Here is a 19,940-nt window from a genome sequence, read left to right as displayed (position 1 = left end):
TACAGCCAGAACAACAGAGCTTGTCCAATTTTGGGACACCGATGCGGCACAATCTTAATGGTGAAGAGGGGAATGACTCTAGCATCGGGATTGGTAACGGGGTAAAGATGGGAATGATCAAAGGTCTGGATTGATTGTCCTAGATCTGGACCATGTTAGTTGTCCAAGTTATAGAGTTTTCCCAAAAAGCTAGAGGGGTGCGTTATAAACCACATGCGCTGTTTAGCATTTTCCACAATTATATTATTCTATCTTTTAGTCCCATCTATTTCGATGTCGAATCCTCTCAAACCCCTACACCAACGAAGTTATCACCACGCTCTCCCCTTTCTCTCTTTATTTCCAGGGTTTCAAGCGATTCGTTTCTCTGTCGAAGTAGTAGTATTGGATTGGTTTTGGGCGATTTAGGGTTGTTTTGTATTGCTTTTTGTCCAAGAAAAATTCTAGATTTGTGTATATATGCGGTGTTATTTTGGTCTCGTTTTCGGTTATTCTGGATCTCAGAGGACGCAGGTACGGTTTTTCTTCATTTTTCTGTGATTTTTGTTTGATTCAGATCGGATTGGTGTAAAATTTTTTTTGTGCATTTTCGTCAATTTTGGTTTGGTATTCTATTCTGAATCTCTGATTCGAAATTGTGTTTTTTGGTAAATTTTTTTCTTCTATTTTCTATGATTTTTGTTCGATTTAGATCGGATTGGTTGGAGATTTTTTTTGTGGGTTCTTCATCAATTTTTGATTGATACTTTTTGTTTGATTCAATTTGTTCTTTTTGATAGATTATGTTTTGTTAAATCAGGGTTCATAGATTGATCTCCGTAAGTTATTGTGACTATTTTCGGTTTAATTAACATGTTTTTGAATAATTTTGATTTTGTTTTTATTTTTTAGGTTTTTCCCCTTATCTCGATTAAAATTTAAAATCTTATTACCTGAATCTTTAGCAATTTTCCTCAATTTCATGCCTATGCTGATTTTGCTGAAATTCTACAAGAATTAAAAACGAAATTATCTAAGAATAATACATACATGGTTTGTTCAATAAATTTCTGATAAACTATCTCCTATTGGATTTTCAGGTTTTGGATATCTGTAGCGTTTTCACCTTCAACATTCACTAGAAGGGGTTGTTTTGAATATTAAAAGCAGTGATGCGTGGTTATGAGGTAGTCAGTGTTCAAAACGATGGTTTTTACCCCTTTTTATGTTAAAATTTAATTTGATGACCATTAAATCTGTCTTGGTGATATTTCAGGATTTGGATGAATATGAAGACGACGGATTTATCGAACGTTCAGATGACAATGATGGATTTATTGAACATGATGAAGAACAGATGTACGAAGAAGATGAAGGAGAGGAAGAGGAAACGCAAGAAGTAGTAAGGAAGCCTACCAAGGAAGAGGTGGATTTTCTCAAAGTTAGGCAACAGATAAAAGAAACAATGAGGAAGCAGATGAAGAAGGAAAATGCTTCTGCCACCGGAAATTCCCAAGAGAGGAAGAGGCATAAGTCAGTGGTGCATTAATTATCTGTTATGAGTCCTTTCTTTTCCTTGATTTTGGTTTATCATTTGGTACTTTTATGGGGACGATATTCTGAAACTCCTTTCTCTTTCAATACAGTTATGGTTCCTTTTTCGGCCCTTCTCAGCCTGTTATCGCGCAGCGAGTCATCCAAGAAAGCAAGTCACTGCTTGAAAATCCGCATTTGGCAGCTAGAGTTTTAAATCCCCATCACAGGGTATGTATCTCAGTTCATTGATTTGAATTTGATAGTTTATGTTCAGGAATAGTATGCTGCCAAATTCTTCCTGAAGTTTGGGACCCTTGTCCATATGTTCACCAAATCAAATGAAGTTCTGTAGCTATAAGGCTATCCGACTTTTTTGTCCTTGCTAAAGGTAGAGGACGGCGCAGCAGTAGTACAAGAACGTGTCAGTTAAAAATGTTGGTCTGGTATTATTGTGGTGAGGTCACAACTTATCTACTGGAAAGCATCATACCTGTGCATAATTCAAGACCTTTTATGCTGTTCTGTTTTGAATCAAATGTAATTGCCCATTAGACAGTCTAGTCTAGACTTGTTCCGTTGTCAACTAATTATTTTTGCCGTGTTGTTGCAGAGCAAGAAGAGTCCCGCTCTTGCAAAAGCTACCCCAAGATCTGGTGTAGGTGAGCGACCACCCAAAGTTGTTAGCATGGTGAGAAGAGCAAGCTATTTGTGTACATCATAATATGTTCTAGGCTGATGAAATTCCCTGATTTATACGAATCACCTCCATTATTGCAGGAAAAACAGAAAGCGCAGATCTTAAAGGACCAAAGAGATTATTCATTTCTATTCTCTGAAGATGCTGAACTTCCAGCTCCCACAAAATTGCTTCCACCCCGGACTGGTTCTGCACCAAATACTGGTGAGCTACTACTACATCACAATGTTTATTTTTAAAGATTTAAACGTAGTATTTTCATAGAGGAAACTTATACAGGTTTTTGCTGATGTGGAAGATGCCCGATCAGCTCAATTATCGTCCAAAAGTCCAAAGTCGAGCAGTAGTACTAGCAGACCAGCTCTGAGTGCTCGTGAACAAAGACCAGCTGTTTCTGGGGGTCATCGGATGCAGAGTAAACCAGGGCAGCATAAACCGTCTCCTGGAAGTAGACCTGGTTCAACATTAGGGAATCATAGAAAACAGCTGGACAGTAGTATTAGAAATGGGCCAAGCCGGACTCAGGGGACAAATGGCTTTCCCTCCAAAACCAGCGTTCAAGTGAAACCCTCAACTTTGAATAAGACTTCAGTTCCAGATAGAGCTCGTGCTCACACCACAGATAGAAATATTTCTTTAACTGGTGGAAAAAGGCTGCAAACTGATATGCGGAAAACAGTGTTACCTAGGCGACACCCGTCTGTCTCTGGTCTCCAAAAACCATTACCTAAGCCATCTAGGTCTGCTATGCAGAGAGCACCGTCCAAGTCACATCCATATGAACAGAGAAAGGATTCTCGAGAAGTAGACAGATCTAGACTGTTGCCCAAACAGCAAGTACCTCCTTCAACAGCTCCTAAGGTTTTTCTCCTGTCCTCTATCTCACCCAATATTACAAGTAAAAAAAACATGAAATTCTAGCGGACTACTTTTTTTGTCATTTTTGAGCAAAAGCTGTAATGAACTCTGCAGTTTTTAACAGAGAGTTCTAAACAAAAAGAAACTGCTAGCTAATGTTTGTTTTTGTTTGGTCGTGTAATTCTGCAGGTGAAAACTCCCAAGCAACTTCCTCCTGCACTAAAGGACCGTCGAAGGAATAGGTCTATGAGTCCAGATGCCACTGATGTACGACAAATGGTCAGAAATCTAATGGGGTAAGATTGGGTTCTTTGTTATTGTCTCCCACCCCTTTCTGTTTGTTGATCCAGGACATCCTGCCAGTTCTAGACCTTTGGAACCCAACCTTGAGCCAGTTTCTTACTTTATTATATTCATCCTGTTCTCCTTTTTATGTTATAACTTTATTCTTCTCCTTGTTTTTTTTCTGCAGTTACAAGCCTAGGTGCAGGGACGATGAGGATGACAGTGATATGGAGGTTGGCTTTAACCAAATTATGCAAGAAGAGAGGCGCAGGTAAGGAGTCACTTAGCAGTTTTATGTCTTCTTTTCTTTTTGGCATAAAGTATTTTAGATTCAAAATTTTCCTTTTGTTTTGTAATTCAAATGTTTTGTTGTTTTCTATCTTTTTCGACAGTGCAAGAATTGCACAGGAGGAGGATGAGAGAGAACGCATACTCATTGAACAAGAAGAGAAAGAAGAGAGGGAGAGGGAGAGGATGAGGAAAAAGCGTAAATTAAGCAGTCACTGATGATAAAATCCGAAGGCAATGTTCTTTCTAAAGTGGATTTAATTTTACTCAATTTTGTAACTTCAAATTCCCTCCTGTAATTTTTTTTCTTTTTGTAGTTTAATCTCAGTCTGTAGTCAGTTTCATGTTGACAAATATGATTGGAGGAAAAAGGATAATTCAAAAGTTTGCATCTTTATGATCCTTAAGTTTTTCTTTTTCTGCATGGTAAGTTGCACTGCTGTAATTTGTAGAAGTACACAACATGTACATATCAAGAAATGTGTGAGATGGTCGCACTTCCATATTTTACTGTTTGCGATCTGAATGGGTGGGTGGTTTACTTCAAGCCGCCAATTAAAGTGACATTGTATTTACTTGCATCCTCAAAACCAATTGAAATGACGTGTATTTTTATGCTAGTATGGAATGGCGTCAGTTGACTGTTAACAATAGGAGGAACACTCGTCGGATGTGTAAAAACTTCAAAACTTATCCAGCGCATGTTACCAACTACCATATTATCAAATACTAACAACAACAGGGGCAAATTCGCGAAACAAAATTATGTAGTTGACGGAACTTCAAAACCAACCAAGAGCGTGGAGAGATCAACACCAAAGCACTGGAAGAAGAAGGAGAAGAAGGGACGATTAAAAAAAGCCATTAGACTAAGAAGAAAAAATATGGCGGAATCAGATAATCATGATTTAAATTCAAAGCCTACTTGGTTTACTCCAAAAACGTACTCTTCTATTATCCCAACTATTAACTGACTTTTTAAGTTTTAAGAATTGAACTTCGATTTTGGAACTATGGTTTAGTTTCTAGGGTTTAAATCAATATATGATGTTTTTATTTTCTGCTGGTTTATGTTTGTGTTAATAAGTAAACGAATTGTTTAATTTGCAGGTTACTTGTGATATTTTGCGTGATTAATATGTTAAATTATGTTGATCGAGGAGCTATAGCAAGTAATGGTGTAAATGGGAGTCTGCGGACATGTACAGAAGGGGGTATATGTACGGGTGGAAACGGAATTCAGTAAGACATTACTCCTAGGTTTCTATTTAGTTGCAAACTATATTGTGACATTCCTAAACCATACCAAATGTTTGATTAGGGTTGTACTCAGTTGTTTTATTTTTGTGTGTTTTCATTCTTTTTAATTGCTGTATGGATTATAATTTGGTATTGGCTGGCAGAGGAGATTTCAACTTAAATTATTTTCAAGATGGCATTCTATCATCTGCATTCATGGTTGGACTTCTGTTAGCTTCTCCAATATTTGCATCTTTGGCGAAAAGGTAAGTAAAGGATCCATTATAACTATTTTATTGTTTTTCTTTATTGTTCTTTTCTTCTTAGTTGTTTCTTTCGCTTAATTCGAAAATGGGGATAAAAGATTGAACATGGGACCCAAACTCATTCTGGTTTTATTTTCCTCCTATGAAGCACTGATTTACGTTGTCGCATTAACTAATATAAAGGAGTGCACTTCCATTTCCCTTCTCCCTCTGATTTATTAGTTGATCTTTTTGCCAGGTGTTTCATCATATAACACTAAAAGATTTATTCTTTAGCTTCGGTTTTGTTGTTCAGAAAGTGTCTTGGTTAAGTTTCTTAGTCCCACTTTTTGTTTCATATCAATGAGTTAGCCCACACACATGAGCTTGTAGAAGGATGGTGTTTTAGAGAGTGGCTAGCATTGTAAAATAGATAGTAAAACATTTGGTGCACTTGTGACTGGTAATTATGATATGTAGATTGTCAGTTCTTAAACTGTTGTTTTCTTCTTTCGCAGTCACAATCCGTTTAGACTTATTGGAGTTGGATTATCAGTCTGGACTTTTGCAGCTGCTGGTTGTGGTATTTCCTGGGATTTTTGGTGTATTACTATATTCCGCATGTAAGTACATGTGGATCAATTTCTCTTTTCTCATCTTTTTTTCTTTGTTTGTTTGTTTGTGTGTGCGCGCGCGCATATATGCCGATAACAGTTGTGCCTTTAAAAGCATCAGATACTTATAACCAAACTAAAGTTTGCTACTCTTTCCAAACTAGGCTGGTTGGTGTTGGTGAGGCTTCATTTATAAGTCTTGCTGCTCCATTCATTGATGACAATGCTCCTGTTGCTCAGGTTTTCTATTAACTATTATTCACTTCATGAAATTAGGTTTACATCAATCGTAAATGGATCAAATTCTCCTTGGTAACTTTGATATGTTATTTCGTTTTATTGTATCAGAAAACAGCATGGCTCGCTATTTTTTATATGTGTATACCAACTGGAATTGCTGTTGGCTATGTCTACGGTGGATTGGTAAGCTGTGACAATCCTGTAAAAGCTTCCTTACAATTTATTTTCCTTTATTTTTGGGGTAAAACATCATCCTGTTGAGAATAAAATTGTGTTTTATTTAACCTTCTCTGGCCATTTTTTGAGTTAAAAAGTGCTGGCACACAGCACATCTGAGATGAAGTTTCCAGAAACCCTGTGTAAGCTCTTTATTTTCAAAACTCCTGGCTCCTGCAGCAAGTTTCAGCAGCTAGTGTCAAAAGCATTTACAGTTATCTTGATGGTAGATGAGTACGAGCTATAGCTTCCGTACTTGCTTCTTCAAACTGGAATTGTGCTGAAAGTTATATATTTGTGGTGTAATACTGTGATCTCATTAATATTCCATCTGTCTTACCTTTAGTACACCACTAATTCCTTGAATTGCCACAATGGACTATAATATGAGGAATGGTTCTGTAAGTATTACCATGGGTATTTATTCTCGTTATATCTATGTTAGTTTTAACTTTGAAGCTCTAAACAATACTCATTAGCATTTTTCCAAGATCGTCATTGGAGTATGTGTACATCATCTTCTTTGTTTAAGTATCTGCGTTGTTTGGGGAGTTGGCCTGACTTTCGTGACTATTGACCTCCATGCATTTCGTCTCTCTTTATATGATCTTCTTTCTAGAAAATCAAAGGATATAAAATTGATAATAATTATATATTTCTTTTGGGGATCTTTTCATGATTTTTTTTTTGTATTACTTTTAGGTTGGAGGTTACTTCAATTGGCGTTTCGCATTCTTTGGGGAGGCAATTCTGATGCTTCCTTTTGTTGTTCTTGGTTTCGCTGTGAAGCCCTTGCAGTTGAAAGGTGCATACTTGTTATTTGTTGCGTCCTACTACAAATTTTTGTCTTCTGAGTTCTGACATTCTGAGATGTTCCTCGATTACTTACGAGCAGGTTTTGGTCCTGTCAAATTGGAGAAAACTTCGGCACGAGAAGCTGAAGGTAATGTCTTATCCTGAATTTATGCAACACTAAGATGGACATTTTTGGGGTAGCAAACCTATCTAATGAAATTCTATCCTTTTTGGGGATCTTGTGACATGCTGATTTCAAATGGTTATGGTGGTGCAGTTTCTGGAAACGGAGAGCTTATTGATTATAGCTCAAAGAGAACTTCCTGGTGAGAATCTTTCTGTATTAATACTTTCTTTTCTGATTAAATATACATGTATATGTAATATTGCTCAGACCAAGAAAAAGAGCAGGGTTATAGTGGAAGCCGCCTGTAGAAACCGAAATAACTTGTTAGAGTAGACCAAGAAAAAGAGCAGGGTTATAGGTTCTATTTCTTTTTAACTTGTTAGAAACCGAAATAACTTGATAAAAACATATACTTAAGCTTACACTTTTTAAATTAAAAGGATACAAAATAGATCAACTGACAAAATCTGCACCAGCTAAGAGTTTTTGAATCATCAATCGTTATACACAGCGCCCAAAAAGATAGGGTGACAGAAGTAGAAAAGAAAAGTAATCAGTAGATAATGGACTACAAGAAAAAAAAAAACTAACCCACCATAATATGTTATTCCATGATTTCCATCGCATGCACACATTTCTTTACACCTTGGGAAATGGGGTATATAGTGAGAGGAGGTATATGCAAAGAGGGGATTTGATTAGACTTAGAGATACCATGGTTCCTGTTATATTCGTCTAGGTCTTTCCGTCAATTAAGTTATATCAGATTTAAGAGCGTACGACTTAAAATATTGAAGTAGGTTCACCAGTCTCTATGCATTTGGAATCATATCTGGTGTCATGACACTTTTTGATCCGTGGCCAACCCTCCAGGGGCTGGACCTACTCTGGCTATTTCTTGCAATCTTACCACATTTATGGTTAGGCATTTTAGTTGCTTACATCTGTGTGCACGTATATTTGCTGTTGTATGTTGTTTACTGTTTGAAGTGTTTTTTATATTTGCACAGGCAATCTATATGGTTTTGCATCTAAGCTGGTATGAACAGTAGCAGGTTTGCATCCAGGAAATATGTAGTTCTAAGAAGAAGGCAGACTAGGACAAACTTAATAGATATGATATCGGCGATGAGATTAGTAAAATTTTGAAATTAATTGCAATAGAACGTAACCAAACAGCAGTGACAAAAGCGTGTATAGTAAAGTTCAAGATCTTAGTTCGATTGAGCTCATGAATCAGCGTAGATGTTAGTTTTCCAGGACCAGAAGTTTTAAGCACAAAAAAGAAGAAGATAGTCGCTGATGGCATAGAATATTTACTTAGTAAACTATACCAGTTAACATTGCATCTCTGAACAAATGCTTACATTAGGAATCTTACAATGGATGGCCAAGGCTTTCCTACTTCAGTTGACTCGAAGTTGAAAGATCAGTAGGTTCTAAAGTAGAAGCTAACTCTTGACTCACTATAGTTAGTGATGGCTTGAAATATTACCTATAATTTATTATTGGTTTCTTACCTCTGTATATCATTTTTGCAGGTCAAAGGGGAAGTCTGATATCACAGATCAGGTTTCAAAATTTTGGACAGACTTTAAAGTGCTCTTCTCCGATAAAGTATATGTTGTTAACGTTCTAGGTATCTTTCTGTTAAATCGAATGCGGCTCCTTTTTGATGCAAGTATCTGTTTTCTATGGATGGTGATGCATGATCGTATTTGTTCTGGATAATTTCTCTTAATTTTCACAATGGTTCGTTGTGTTCTATTAGCTTGTGAATTTAAAACTCTTTAGGTGTCCAATGATTGTTCAATCATTGGAAAAGTGATCCGCTGCTTATGAAAGAAATGTATCAAAAACTTCCCATATTGTTATTCACATTCACAAGTTTCCTTTGCTGACAAAGATGACAATTTTACAGGGTACATAGCGTACAATTTCGTAATAGGAGCTTATTCTTATTGGGGACCTAAGGCAGGGTATGCCATATATCACATGGTAAGCCCTTTCTAGACCTCCTCACGCTTGCATTTTACAGTTCTCTGTTAGTATGCTGTCGTGGATCATAATTGTCTACGTTTAATAAGGGCTTGTACCTTTAACTTTGGATTGAAAGATTTTGCCTCGTCTCCAACGGGTCTAAAAAAGTGTTTTTTTTTTTTGTATCATTACTTCAATTAATCGTGTCAGTAATTCATACTGATAATCCAATTAGAATAATTTATTCCAGTGCAAGGACATCATAAGGAGGCGGGCTATTTGTCTTCTTATTGTTCTGTGTAAGGCATAATTATAATGTGTGTGTAGGTTCTAATCAACTTGCTTACGTAATATCATCATTTAACTCATGGAGTCTGACAGTATAGCAAGTTACAAAAACATGGTTGTTAACCAAAATTGATGCTGGGGATGGTATTTGTGAGGATATTCTTCTCATTGAATAATTGTCAGTTAACACTATCAAAAGATGGGTAGTAATTTGCCACAGTTTTTGGTATGAATTTGTTATCTCTAACATCTATATGCAACGAACTACTGATGGGGTTACAAGATTTAAATCATGTGACTCATTGGGTTTTTCGGTGATTCTATGTTGGTGTGGAAACCATGCTTTCAAATTGTATACCTTGATCATCTTTGTATGGACCCTCTATGCTCTATCATCTTCTTTTTTATGTCACAGTTGCATGTTATCGAGTCCCACCCAGTTATGCCTCCAGTATAGTTTATAAAGGCCAGACACTCTCTATTCATTTTTTTTTTCCATTTTTCTTTCTCTGGACGACTGCTGTTGCTTTTTGTATTGCTCGTTGTATTATCTGTTCATATGAAAGTACTTTCTGTTCTTTCTTCATTATGTTATGGTGATTAATCTACAAGATTTGGACTTTTGAGCAGGAAAATGCAGATTTGATGTTTGGAGGGGTTACAATTGTGTGCGGAATATTTGGAACATTAGCTGGAGGTCTTATTCTTGACCGTATGAACTCCACAATCTCCAATGCTTTTAAGGTAATTTTGTTGCGTCAAAATTCCCGAGTTATCTCGCACTAATAAAAAATTTGTTCGGTTTTATCAGAAAGCAAGATACATTTTATTCCCTAAACTGGTTCTGATTGAGCAACACCAGGATAAATCAATTGCTAGTAACGAGGATCAATGCGTAAATATCATCTGGCTGGGTCCCTCAGTTACTTAGAGGCTAAAATTCTTTTATTTTCTTCAGCAACATAAATGTATCTAATAAAAAAATTATGTAGATAGGAAAGTTTTGACTTATTTGCTGGACAATTTGTATTCCATCTGTCAGTTCTGACCTTCCAATTTTTCATGTGATTGCTTATATATGTCATTTTTCATTCTTCTGCAGCTTCTTTCTGGAGCAACATTTGTGGGGGCTATATTTTGCTTTAGTGCCTTCCTTTCACATAATTTATATGGTTTCCTAGTCCTCTTTGCAATTGGAGAGTTGTTTGTGTTCGCAACACAGGTACCAACTCGTTAACCTAATCTAGCTGCAAATTCGGTTTTCTTGATTTCAGGACATGGCTTATTCTCATCATAATTTCTGTAATTAGGTTACAAAATAGCTTCTAGATAGCATAGAACCATGCAAATGTTTCTTGAGACATAATGCATTTGCTTCTCATGCTTTGTTCTGACGCTAGATTTAAAACTGTAAAAAAATTCTGTTCAGTTTGCAGAAATATCAGTTAATTTTGTTGTGAAAATGTTATTTGTGTAAAATGCATAACGTATTGATCAATTGTTTTATACTCATTTATTATTTTTGCAGGGTCCTGTAAATTTTGTATGTCTTCATAGTGTTAAACCCAGTTTGAGACCACTGTCTATGGCTATGTCTACTGTTTCAATTCACATCTTCGGTGATGTTCCTTCATCACCACTTGTTGGGGTTGTCCAGGTTGGATTTTGCTGTTTTCATTATGCATTACGTACAACTGTGGTTGCCTGGTGTAAATCGTATTTTGATCACGTTGCTTTGTTGGTGTTATCTCTCGTCCGCAGGATGCTGTTAATAACTGGAGAGTTACTTCTCTCATTCTCACGTCTATTCTGTTCATATCAGCTGGACTTTGGTCAATTGGTAGGTTCTAATCATCCTCTCATTATCTACTTAGCATGTTTAGTGTTGCATGTTTAAAGACCTCCGAAATAGAGCTATTAACAGGAACAATAATTGAGCCTGGGATAAAATATAGAAAGATCTTACAGAAATAAAAGATAGGAAAGTGGCATTTGAAACTCTCCTTATTCTCCTTGGTTTACCTGCTCCACATCATGGTTTAGTGGCTTTGGACTATCCACTCCTACGCATCAGTGTCTTGAAAAAAATTAGGTCAGTTTGGGTATTCTTCAGATTTTAGGTATACTGCAGATTTGATTGAGACAAAAACAATAAAAGACCTTTGATGTATTGTAAAGTAGCAAGGCTTATAGAACAATAGAAGTTGAAGGCTCTTGAGAAATAAAAGATGTAGGATTCACTGATCACATGACTGTTTTTACATGCTTTGTGCTCTTCTTATACCTTTTCCTTTTTCTATTGCCATCAAGGAATTGAAAGCTTAAGTTAACTTGGTGTGGATTTTGTTGGTTTTAGGGATCTTTCTTCACAGTGTGGACAGATATAATGAAGTCGAGCCTTTGGCCGCTGAGGGACCAGATTCAAGTCCCTTACTTTGTGAGAACGCAGCTGAAATGTCAAATGAGTCCAGGCTACCATAATTTGCTCCAAGTGGTAAATTTGTTCATGTTAGGGATTCTAAATCGGATCGCACATTGCACGCTTCTGAACCTGTTCGTTAAGATTCCCTGCTGTTCATGTTGTAATTTGGATGTGTACATAATCCATGTTACGTGGTAACTAGAATCTCCGAAATCAAAGGGAAGAAGGAACCGCAGAAGTGCTGGAACAATGAGATAAAACAGCAGCTCTCGCATTCAATTATTTGTAACTTGTATATTTTGTTTATACTGGACAATCAATAACAGCAATTTGGATTCTTAAAGCTTTTTGTACCTTTTTATCCGAGCCTGTTATAAGGGCGGCATGGTCTATTAGAGGGGCGGCATTGTAATAGGACAAAAAGATCATTACATGATAATTCAAGTGTCCCTTATCTAAAAAACTGGAAATGATAAATTAACCCTCATAATTGATAACCTAGTTTAGTGATGATAATCGAGTTTAGTGTTAATGATTAATTTCACTTATATTAACTCAAAACCAAAACCAAAATCAGATTTTTAGAGTTAAAAAAAAGTTTAGAGGAGAAGGTCAATCTCAATCAATTGAAGAAATTAACCAACAAAATGAAGAACCAGGACCTGAAAATGACCGGGTATACTTCTAAATTAGTCCCAACTAGCTTTTTGTTGCTCAAAGTTATCTAAAGTACGTAAAAAAATTCATTTACATTTTCAGAGCTAATTACGGTTGTAATTTTGCTCATAACCAACCGTAAATCAAAGTTACGGTTCGTAAAAGATGAACTACCAACTGTAACTGGTTAAATTTGAAGAAAACCCAATCGTAAAACCAGTTACGGTTGGTAACTAAATGCTCGATACGAACCGTTACTTAGTTACGGTTGGTAACCAAATGCTCGATACCAACCGTAACTGAGTTTAGGTTCATAAACTAAAATGGTTACCAACCGTAACTGAAGAAAAGTCTCAGATATAAGAACATACGCTTGGTAATTGAACTATTACCAACCGTAACAACATCAAAATCTCCAGTTACAGTTCGTAATTGAGTTAAAATCAACCGTAACTCACATAAACCCAGAAATTTCAATTTTCATCTAAAACCTTAATTTTTGATAGAAATTAAACTTAAATCGAACAAAATAAACCAAAACGTAATTGGGTTTTCAAAACATACCTCATATAAATCATTACACTACACTTGATTAATTTTTGAATCGTCGTAGACGATGAAATTTTAAGTTTTAATGGAGGTTACGGTTGATTGATGGGAGGAGAAGAAGAGAAGAAGAAAGAAAACAAATTTTCAATTTAGCTTTAATTTAGGTTAAAAAATGGAAGGGTAATCTAGTCAATTTACACCTCCTACAAAACTAGAGAGACATTACTATCACACTGCCGCCTCTCTAATAAACAATGCCGCCCCAATAAGAGGCTTGTTTTTATCAAGAGGATGATTCTTTGCTTCTCTGCTTTCAATTTTTATTTTTTGTTTTATTATGTGAATGATAAGCTGATAAACGGATATTTAGCGCGGGATAACTTAACACATCATTGCCTTCATGAGTTACCCTAATCTTACCCGATCATAAACTACTCAAGGCTCAACAAGTGATACTCTAATCCATTTGATTGTTATGTGTGCGTCCCATTTTTCACTACCAGCAAGCAGTAACATATGGAGGAATAGAACAAAAGCCTCAGGTAATCAAGACTTCGCGTTCATTGAACTTGTTGGAACAGTGGGCTTGCCGCTGAAATGAACGTGTCAGCATGGAGATTAAGCACTCTCTCCACACTCCCAATCATATTGTTGACGTAGTCTGATTACCTAACGTGAGTCGACAAATCCTAATCCTACGCCATTTATCACTGGCTGATATCCTTTTCGGAATGGGATTTTTACACCCACGTTTGTACGTAGGTTAACAACAATCACCGACCAAGTCAGGTCCCGTTTAATGGCGGTCTCCATCTCGAAGTATGGAGCCGGACTTAACTTATCGGAAAGAATAAAGTAGAGCCCACAGATAGTAGAGGATAGAACAAGTTACGTGGAGTCATCATGGTCCAACACGTGGCATCCCATTGTTTATCCAACTAGTAAAAGAAAAACCAACAGGCACCGCCAACGGTATCCAATTTCTTTCTTGGGCTATAAGAAGCTGAAGTTCCGGAATTGTTTCTCAAGTCAATTCCTATCAATCTTATCCGCTTATCATTCCGATTCCGAAAATCTCTGGAACATCCCTCTTATAAATAGATGGCACCAACAGCTGCAATGCTAACTCTATCATCGTCGTCTTCTGCATCCATGGCATCCAACACCAGCTTCGCTTCATCATCAACCCAAGTTCTTGGCAATTCTTTCTTTCAGTTTAATCTCTCAGCTGGAAAGCTTTTTGATTTTTCGGGATTCTTTAGGCGACCTGAATCCACCACCGCTGGTAGCTGTTTCAAGAAAGTCGAGCAAGGGCGGAATATTGAGGATCGGACTAGCTCTTCTCCTAATCCATCATCATCAGCCTTACCTTTGGATAAGAAGTTTCAAGAAGCCGTCGAATTAAGTTGTTGGGCTTCATAATGAATAGTTTCTTAGTTTAATTTTTATTCAAGAAGAAGTGGAGTGTTAAATCGAATCGGATATCTCCCTTTTCTGGATATTTTAGTTTGTGATGTTTTTTTTTCTTCCTTTTCAGTGTGTAGATAAATTAATTTGCAGGTTATGTAGTTAAATATTTGATTAACGTATTGAAATTTTAAAAAATTAATTGATTATCTGAGCATTATGATTACGATCCAACTTTCGATTTATTTATTTTTTCTTTTACTTTTCTTCTTCTCATGTTTTAGACCTTGTAAATAAGGTGAGGCAAGTTGTAGTAGGTAATGGGGAATTCTGGGTAATTTGGATAGTGTAGAAACTTGTGTAGATTGTAGGTAAGGAAGGGGGATGATGCTCGCACAAATACGACGAGCTGAAGTTGTTGCACTGCGAAATTGAATCAAATTGGGCCTGGGATAGATTAGTCACACTTACGAAACAGATTTTGTTTACATAAAACATATATGGATTTGGGATAATAATCCTTATCAACAACGAATGTAGAATTAAAAGAAGAATCACTCTCAGAGTGCAATATACTGTATAAAATCAATCAATGAAAGAAAAGAATAGCAGTAACTTAATAGAAAACCCAAAGTAAGATCACAATAATAAAGAGGGTTTCCTTCTGATATGCACCGTGGAACCGTAGCTTATATGAATATATGATCGTACTGATAACATTTTATGGGCTAGTACTAGTAGTTGTAGTTGGTGGTGGTGTTGGAGAGAGGAAAGAAGGGATTGTTGTTGGCATGGTAGGCAATGGAATGGCTGCTAATGGTGGGAATGTAGGCGTTGCTGGCAATGTTGGATTTGGCCAAGTTGGAAGTGTTGGTAGAGATGGCAATTGTGTTGTTGTTGCTGGTAGAGGTGGCAATTGGGCGGCTGTCGATGGTAGTGGTGGCAATAGAGGTAGAGATGATGATTGAGTAGTTGTTGGAAGCGGTGGGAATGCAGCACGGTTCGGTAAGTTTGGAATACTAGGCAATGGAGACGATGCTTGGTAAGGCAAAATAGGTATACCAGGTAAGTTCGGCATTGGCGGTGGAGCCACCACAGGAGTGTTTTGGAGAAGACGAGATGTTGCATGGCTTTTATCAAAATTGGAAAATGAAAGAGCAATGACTAACACAGTTATCATGATCGAGCAATTGAACGACGACGCCATATGGTTTGGTTGAAAATCAGAGCCTAGTTCTTAGTAAACTGTTGATAAACAGATAAAGAGAAGAGGGATGGAATGAAGATGGTTATTTGAAATCCTGGTTGGGTCTTTATATATACATCTAAAATATACTGTTAGTTTACCTATATTTCATCCATATTTACATCTGTCAAGTAATTGTTGTTTAACAAAAATTTAGTGTAACATGTTAACGTATGTAGTTTCCTCTTTAGGACGAATTGTATCAGGTAGGTTCCGGAAGTTTCCAACTTCCACGCGGCATAGCTTTCCAATCAATTCAAACTCATGCTGTTGCATGGGTTCTGGACTAGCTGTCAATCAGTTTGGTGGTTGCACCGGTTTATTTCCAGGACACGGACATTCATTGATGTAGTCTAGACAGTCACTTTGTCCATTGTTAGTCCTAGATCCTAAAATCTCACCTTTGATGCAAAAAACTGGACCCAATAGGTAAGGTTTTCAGGATGGGAACTTCGTTGATTCATTGTCCAGCGACTACAAAACCAATTTTCAGGTTGATTCTGTGGTTGACGGGGTAATTGGTCTGTGATGTATATAGGACCGGCAGACCAAACTTATCGTGGCCTGAGAGGTTGGAGTAATTGCATTAGATGTTGTATGCATTATATAGATCATCTAATGTCTGTAAACTATCTGTGGGAAAGTCGAAACCCTTTACCTGAGCCAACCTCAGTCTCTCTTAAAACCCTTCATAAAGCTAAAATAAAGAAAAAGGGAGAAAGAAATAAAGAAAGCTGCAACAGATATTCGACACTAACCATATTTTCGAAAAATGAAGCTCAGTAACTAGATATTATCAATCCTTCCTCCAAAAAATTGGAGGAAGTTTGAATCCTGCATAAAAGAAAATAATAGAGAGAGAGGAGGGGGGATAGGAGCGGGCCAAGGTGCCTCTTATCTTCAACTTTTAAAAATTCAAAATTTATAGAAGGGAGAGCTCCCCAGCAGGAACCGTTCTCTTCACAAGTTTAGCCCAAGCTTCGTTGGTCTCAGTTATGACCTTCAGAGCATAATCCTAAACCATCAAATCACAAAGGATTAGGGATGAAAACTACAATGCAGCTGAAAAGGTACCGTAGAGTAAATTAGCGAACTTTTTTTCTGTAGGTTTTGGTTTTGGAGCATATCCAGATTACTGGTTTGGTAACAAATGTGCAAACTTTGTCTTCTTCATTTTAGCTAATGCATCCAACACAGGATAGACACTACAATCTGTCTCTGCTTTGCAAAAGGAGTTATAACAGGTGGATTCTAGTCAATTAATAGTTTATCTTAGTCCTCTATAACTTACGAAGAGAAGTCATAATTCTAGCATGCTAATAGATTAAATACAGAAGTACCTTGTTGGCTGCTTTGTTCCCAAGTCCAAACTTATTGGCAGGCTTTCCATCTGGGATCTTGTAGTCTCTGAACCAATCTCTTATAGCAGTGAGAGTGCCCTGAAAATGATACCACATTAAATGACTCACTAGACTGTTTCAAACTAAGATTACCAGTACACATCACTGGTAGGTACTTCAACTTTTAAAAACAGATTCTATAACTCAGCAGATATCAAACCAAGACTGTCATTTTTTATGAGTCTCTCACCAAATCTGCCGAACAACCAAGCAAGACATGAAAGAGTATATTTCTTACAATACACTGATTTTCTTTTGTCCTGGTAATCAGTACTCAAGTGTTCAACACATAATAACACGAAACAGATTTTAACTTGATCAGTTCCTCTATATATTAAACAATTTTATAAGCAACATGTTCTCCTTCCAAACTAAGATCACAATAACCGAAATAAAAATAGGATTACTTAAGTTGAAATGCTAGTCTAGTGATTGGCCTAAATCTTTTATCACCTTTCATAAACAACTTGCCATGTAAAACTCAGAAATTTGACAAAACAAATTCCAGCATGCATAGAAAACTCAATTTAAAAGTATGGGCAAGAAAATTACCGGGAAATGTTTCTCAACATCACCAACATCATTGACGAGTGAAGCTTTTGGGTCATCCAACGAAATAGCAACAATTTTCCAGTCGAGTTCTCCCTCGTCAATCATAGCCAAAGCACCTAAAGGCTTGACTTTAAGAATCTCGCCAATTTTTCCTTGCCTCTCCCCAATTTCAACAACATCAACTGCAAATTAGAGGACATGTCAAACAGATGTTTCACAAGAAGCTCCAAATATTCATATATACATAACTTCTTTTTAATATTAAGCTGGAGCTTAACAGAGTAAACCAAAGATGCTGCGGTAGCATACCTGGATCATTATCTCCGAATGCCCCTTCAACTTCAGAATTAGCTACTGTTGGGTCTTCCCATGTCTGTGGGAGCAATCCATAGTTCCAATTGATGTTGTATCTGAAAAAAATACATTGGAATATTGCGTCTGATTATCACTTTTAGGCAATGTGCAAAAATACATGCGAAACAAAAAATAAATAATTTTTTCTGGTTAGTTGTGCATTTGTGCAACTCTGAAGTCATGAAATGCCTGAATCAAATGGCCTTGAAGAATGGTTCAGCGCCTGCAATCCAATTTCAATGGGAAGGAAATGCACACCAGTCCTCAACTAGTGAACTTGGACTGCAGAACTGTAACAACTGACTATGCAAAAACAAAAGGTGAATCTTACGGGTAGAATCTAAGTTTTCCCTTCTTGGTGTCCTGTTTAATGGGAGTATATGGCTCATCAGTTGCAACTTCCATCTTTGCACTGGTTTCTTTTGGTATTTCCACAATAAAATTGAACACTCCATCACCCAATTGCAATGGTACATCATGCCAAGGTGAAAGCTGCACACCAATTTCCAAAATTTAAATAAAACCCTAAATCTCTTCAAATTCCATAACACATTGCACCATTTGATTGAAATGCGAAACCAAAAATTAAACAAAACCCAGAAATTTAAATGAATATTTACAAGAAAAAAACAAACCTTTTTGCCAGATTTATCATGAAAGAAGACTCTGTAATCTAGGGTTTGAGGTTCACCTTCTTGTTTGATTTGAATTTCAGGTTTGTAAAGAGATTTGCAAGTAAAAGCTCTCTTAGAAGATGCTCTTCTACTGAAATTGATACTTTGATGTTTAATAGGTAAGATGAAAGAAGATTGTCTCAGAAGAAATGAAGCCCCGTGAGTGTTGCTGCATTCATGCAACATACCAGCAGCTAATACTCTAGCAGTAGCCATTTGATTGTTACTTTTGCAAATACCAAAACCCAAAATCTGATCTTTTTAACTTGTGCGGCGACCACAGACTGTTGGAAGTGTGAGGTTCTTCTTCTCTGTTCTCTGATTTACTAGAGAGAGTCAGAGAAGGTGTGGTTTTATCTGATGTATTTGAAAATGTGTGGGCAGATGAACCTGGTCATTAGTTACCGTCAGATTCGGAATCTCCAAAAATGAGGTCATCAGTAGCACTAATATTGTTTATAACGGCAGCGTGCTCTCCATTGGCTCAAGGGTATGGGGTAGGGTCGTGGTGCTAGTTGCGTCTGGACTCTGGACCGGGCCGCCACTCTAGAGGCCCTTCCGTTAGCACAGTCAGAAAATGTTAATCATCATGCCTATTCCTTATAACTCTCGGGGCATCCTAAAAAATTTCAAGGCGTACAAAATAGTTTTTCCATCCTAGGTGATCTTATAAGGGGTTTCCATTAGGTAGCTCAATTACCTATACACTCTTAAACATTTAAATTACTTATCTACTCATACCTTTAATATAAAAATTCAAAATCAGTTTAACAAAAACCAAAATCAGTTTCTATCTTAACATCTCTTATTTTTCCTTTTCTAGCCGAAATTCCTTTTGCAAAGATTTTTTTTTTCATCGTCGTGATTGATCGTCGATTCGTGAAAATTTGATTGCCGATTAAACTCAACTACATAGTGGTTCATACAAAGAAAAAATAGGGAGTAGCCGTTCTGATCGTCTTCCAAAAGAACAAGAACAAAATGAAGATGAAGTTGTAGAAAATAAAATCGAACTAGAACTTCAACCAAGTGAAGCAGTAACTCGTGAAAATGAGGATAAGAAAGTAAGATCTACGAAACCATCTCTTATTTGTTTTTTTTTTATCGATTGAATAGGTTTAATTCCTGAAAAATTAGGGGTTTTGACAATTACAGTATTGGGATCGGCTCAAAATTGAGTAATATTATAAGCTGAACTGTTCTTGACCTTTCACCCTGAAAGTGTATATAAACAGTTCGGAATTTACGCCGAACCTAGGCACATATATGAGGTGTATTTGTTGTTCGGCTTA

The 19,940-nt window shown here is 36.8% G+C and overlaps 3 protein-coding genes across 6 annotated transcripts; 2 read left to right on the top strand and 1 right to left on the bottom strand.

Annotated features, from left to right (window-relative positions):
• The first annotated feature begins 293 nt into the window (after window positions 1-293).
• On the top strand, window positions 294-4,067 carry LOC113347409 (microtubule-associated protein 2-like). Of its 4 annotated transcripts, none has more exons than XM_026591051.1 (10): window positions 294-513; window positions 1,080-1,166; window positions 1,256-1,512; window positions 1,626-1,743; window positions 2,120-2,203; window positions 2,293-2,416; window positions 2,511-3,073; window positions 3,260-3,366; window positions 3,543-3,626; window positions 3,748-4,067. In XM_026591051.1, exons 2-10 carry the CDS (start codon window positions 1,152-1,154, stop codon window positions 3,860-3,862), a joined length of 1,467 nt encoding a protein of 488 aa, XP_026446836.1. In that variant the 5' UTR covers window positions 294-513; window positions 1,080-1,151; the 3' UTR covers window positions 3,863-4,067. The 4 variants fall into 4 exon arrangements, with proteins under 4 accessions (XP_026446836.1, XP_026446837.1, XP_026446839.1 ...); XM_026591052.1 differs by having other exon boundaries at window positions 295-513; window positions 2,126-2,203; XM_026591054.1 differs by lacking the exons at window positions 294-513; window positions 1,080-1,166 and having other exon boundaries at window positions 1,334-1,534; window positions 2,126-2,203.
• Window positions 4,068-4,395: 328 nt separating this feature from the next.
• On the top strand, window positions 4,396-12,272 carry LOC113347408 (probable sphingolipid transporter spinster homolog 2). The gene is made up of 16 exons (XM_026591050.1): window positions 4,396-4,586; window positions 4,754-4,885; window positions 5,047-5,148; window positions 5,646-5,750; window positions 5,906-5,981; window positions 6,090-6,164; window positions 6,900-7,002; window positions 7,093-7,140; window positions 7,270-7,318; window positions 8,661-8,758; window positions 9,041-9,117; window positions 10,018-10,131; window positions 10,490-10,609; window positions 10,916-11,044; window positions 11,149-11,227; window positions 11,744-12,272. Exons 1-16 carry the CDS (start codon window positions 4,528-4,530, stop codon window positions 11,866-11,868), a joined length of 1,491 nt encoding a protein of 496 aa, XP_026446835.1. The 5' UTR covers window positions 4,396-4,527; the 3' UTR covers window positions 11,869-12,272.
• Window positions 12,273-16,393: 4,121 nt separating this feature from the next.
• On the bottom strand, window positions 16,394-18,989 carry LOC113347407 (soluble inorganic pyrophosphatase 6, chloroplastic-like). Its single transcript, XM_026591049.1, has 6 exons — window positions 18,610-18,989; window positions 18,306-18,466; window positions 17,930-18,030; window positions 17,621-17,802; window positions 17,009-17,107; window positions 16,394-16,683 (listed from the first exon to the last, which is right to left on the bottom strand). The coding sequence occupies exons 1-6, from the start codon at window positions 18,862-18,864 to the stop codon at window positions 16,591-16,593; spliced, it is 891 nt and encodes a 296-aa protein (XP_026446834.1). The 5' UTR covers window positions 18,865-18,989; the 3' UTR covers window positions 16,394-16,590.
• Window positions 18,990-19,940: the final 951 nt, after the last annotated feature.

Source organism: Papaver somniferum, chromosome 2 (genome assembly GCF_003573695.1).
Source record: "Papaver somniferum cultivar HN1 chromosome 2, ASM357369v1, whole genome shotgun sequence".
NCBI classification, from domain to species: Eukaryota; Viridiplantae; Streptophyta; class Magnoliopsida; order Ranunculales; family Papaveraceae; genus Papaver; species Papaver somniferum.
Note: the sequence above shows the minus strand (reverse complement) of the source record. Positions and strands in the feature narration are given on the sequence as shown.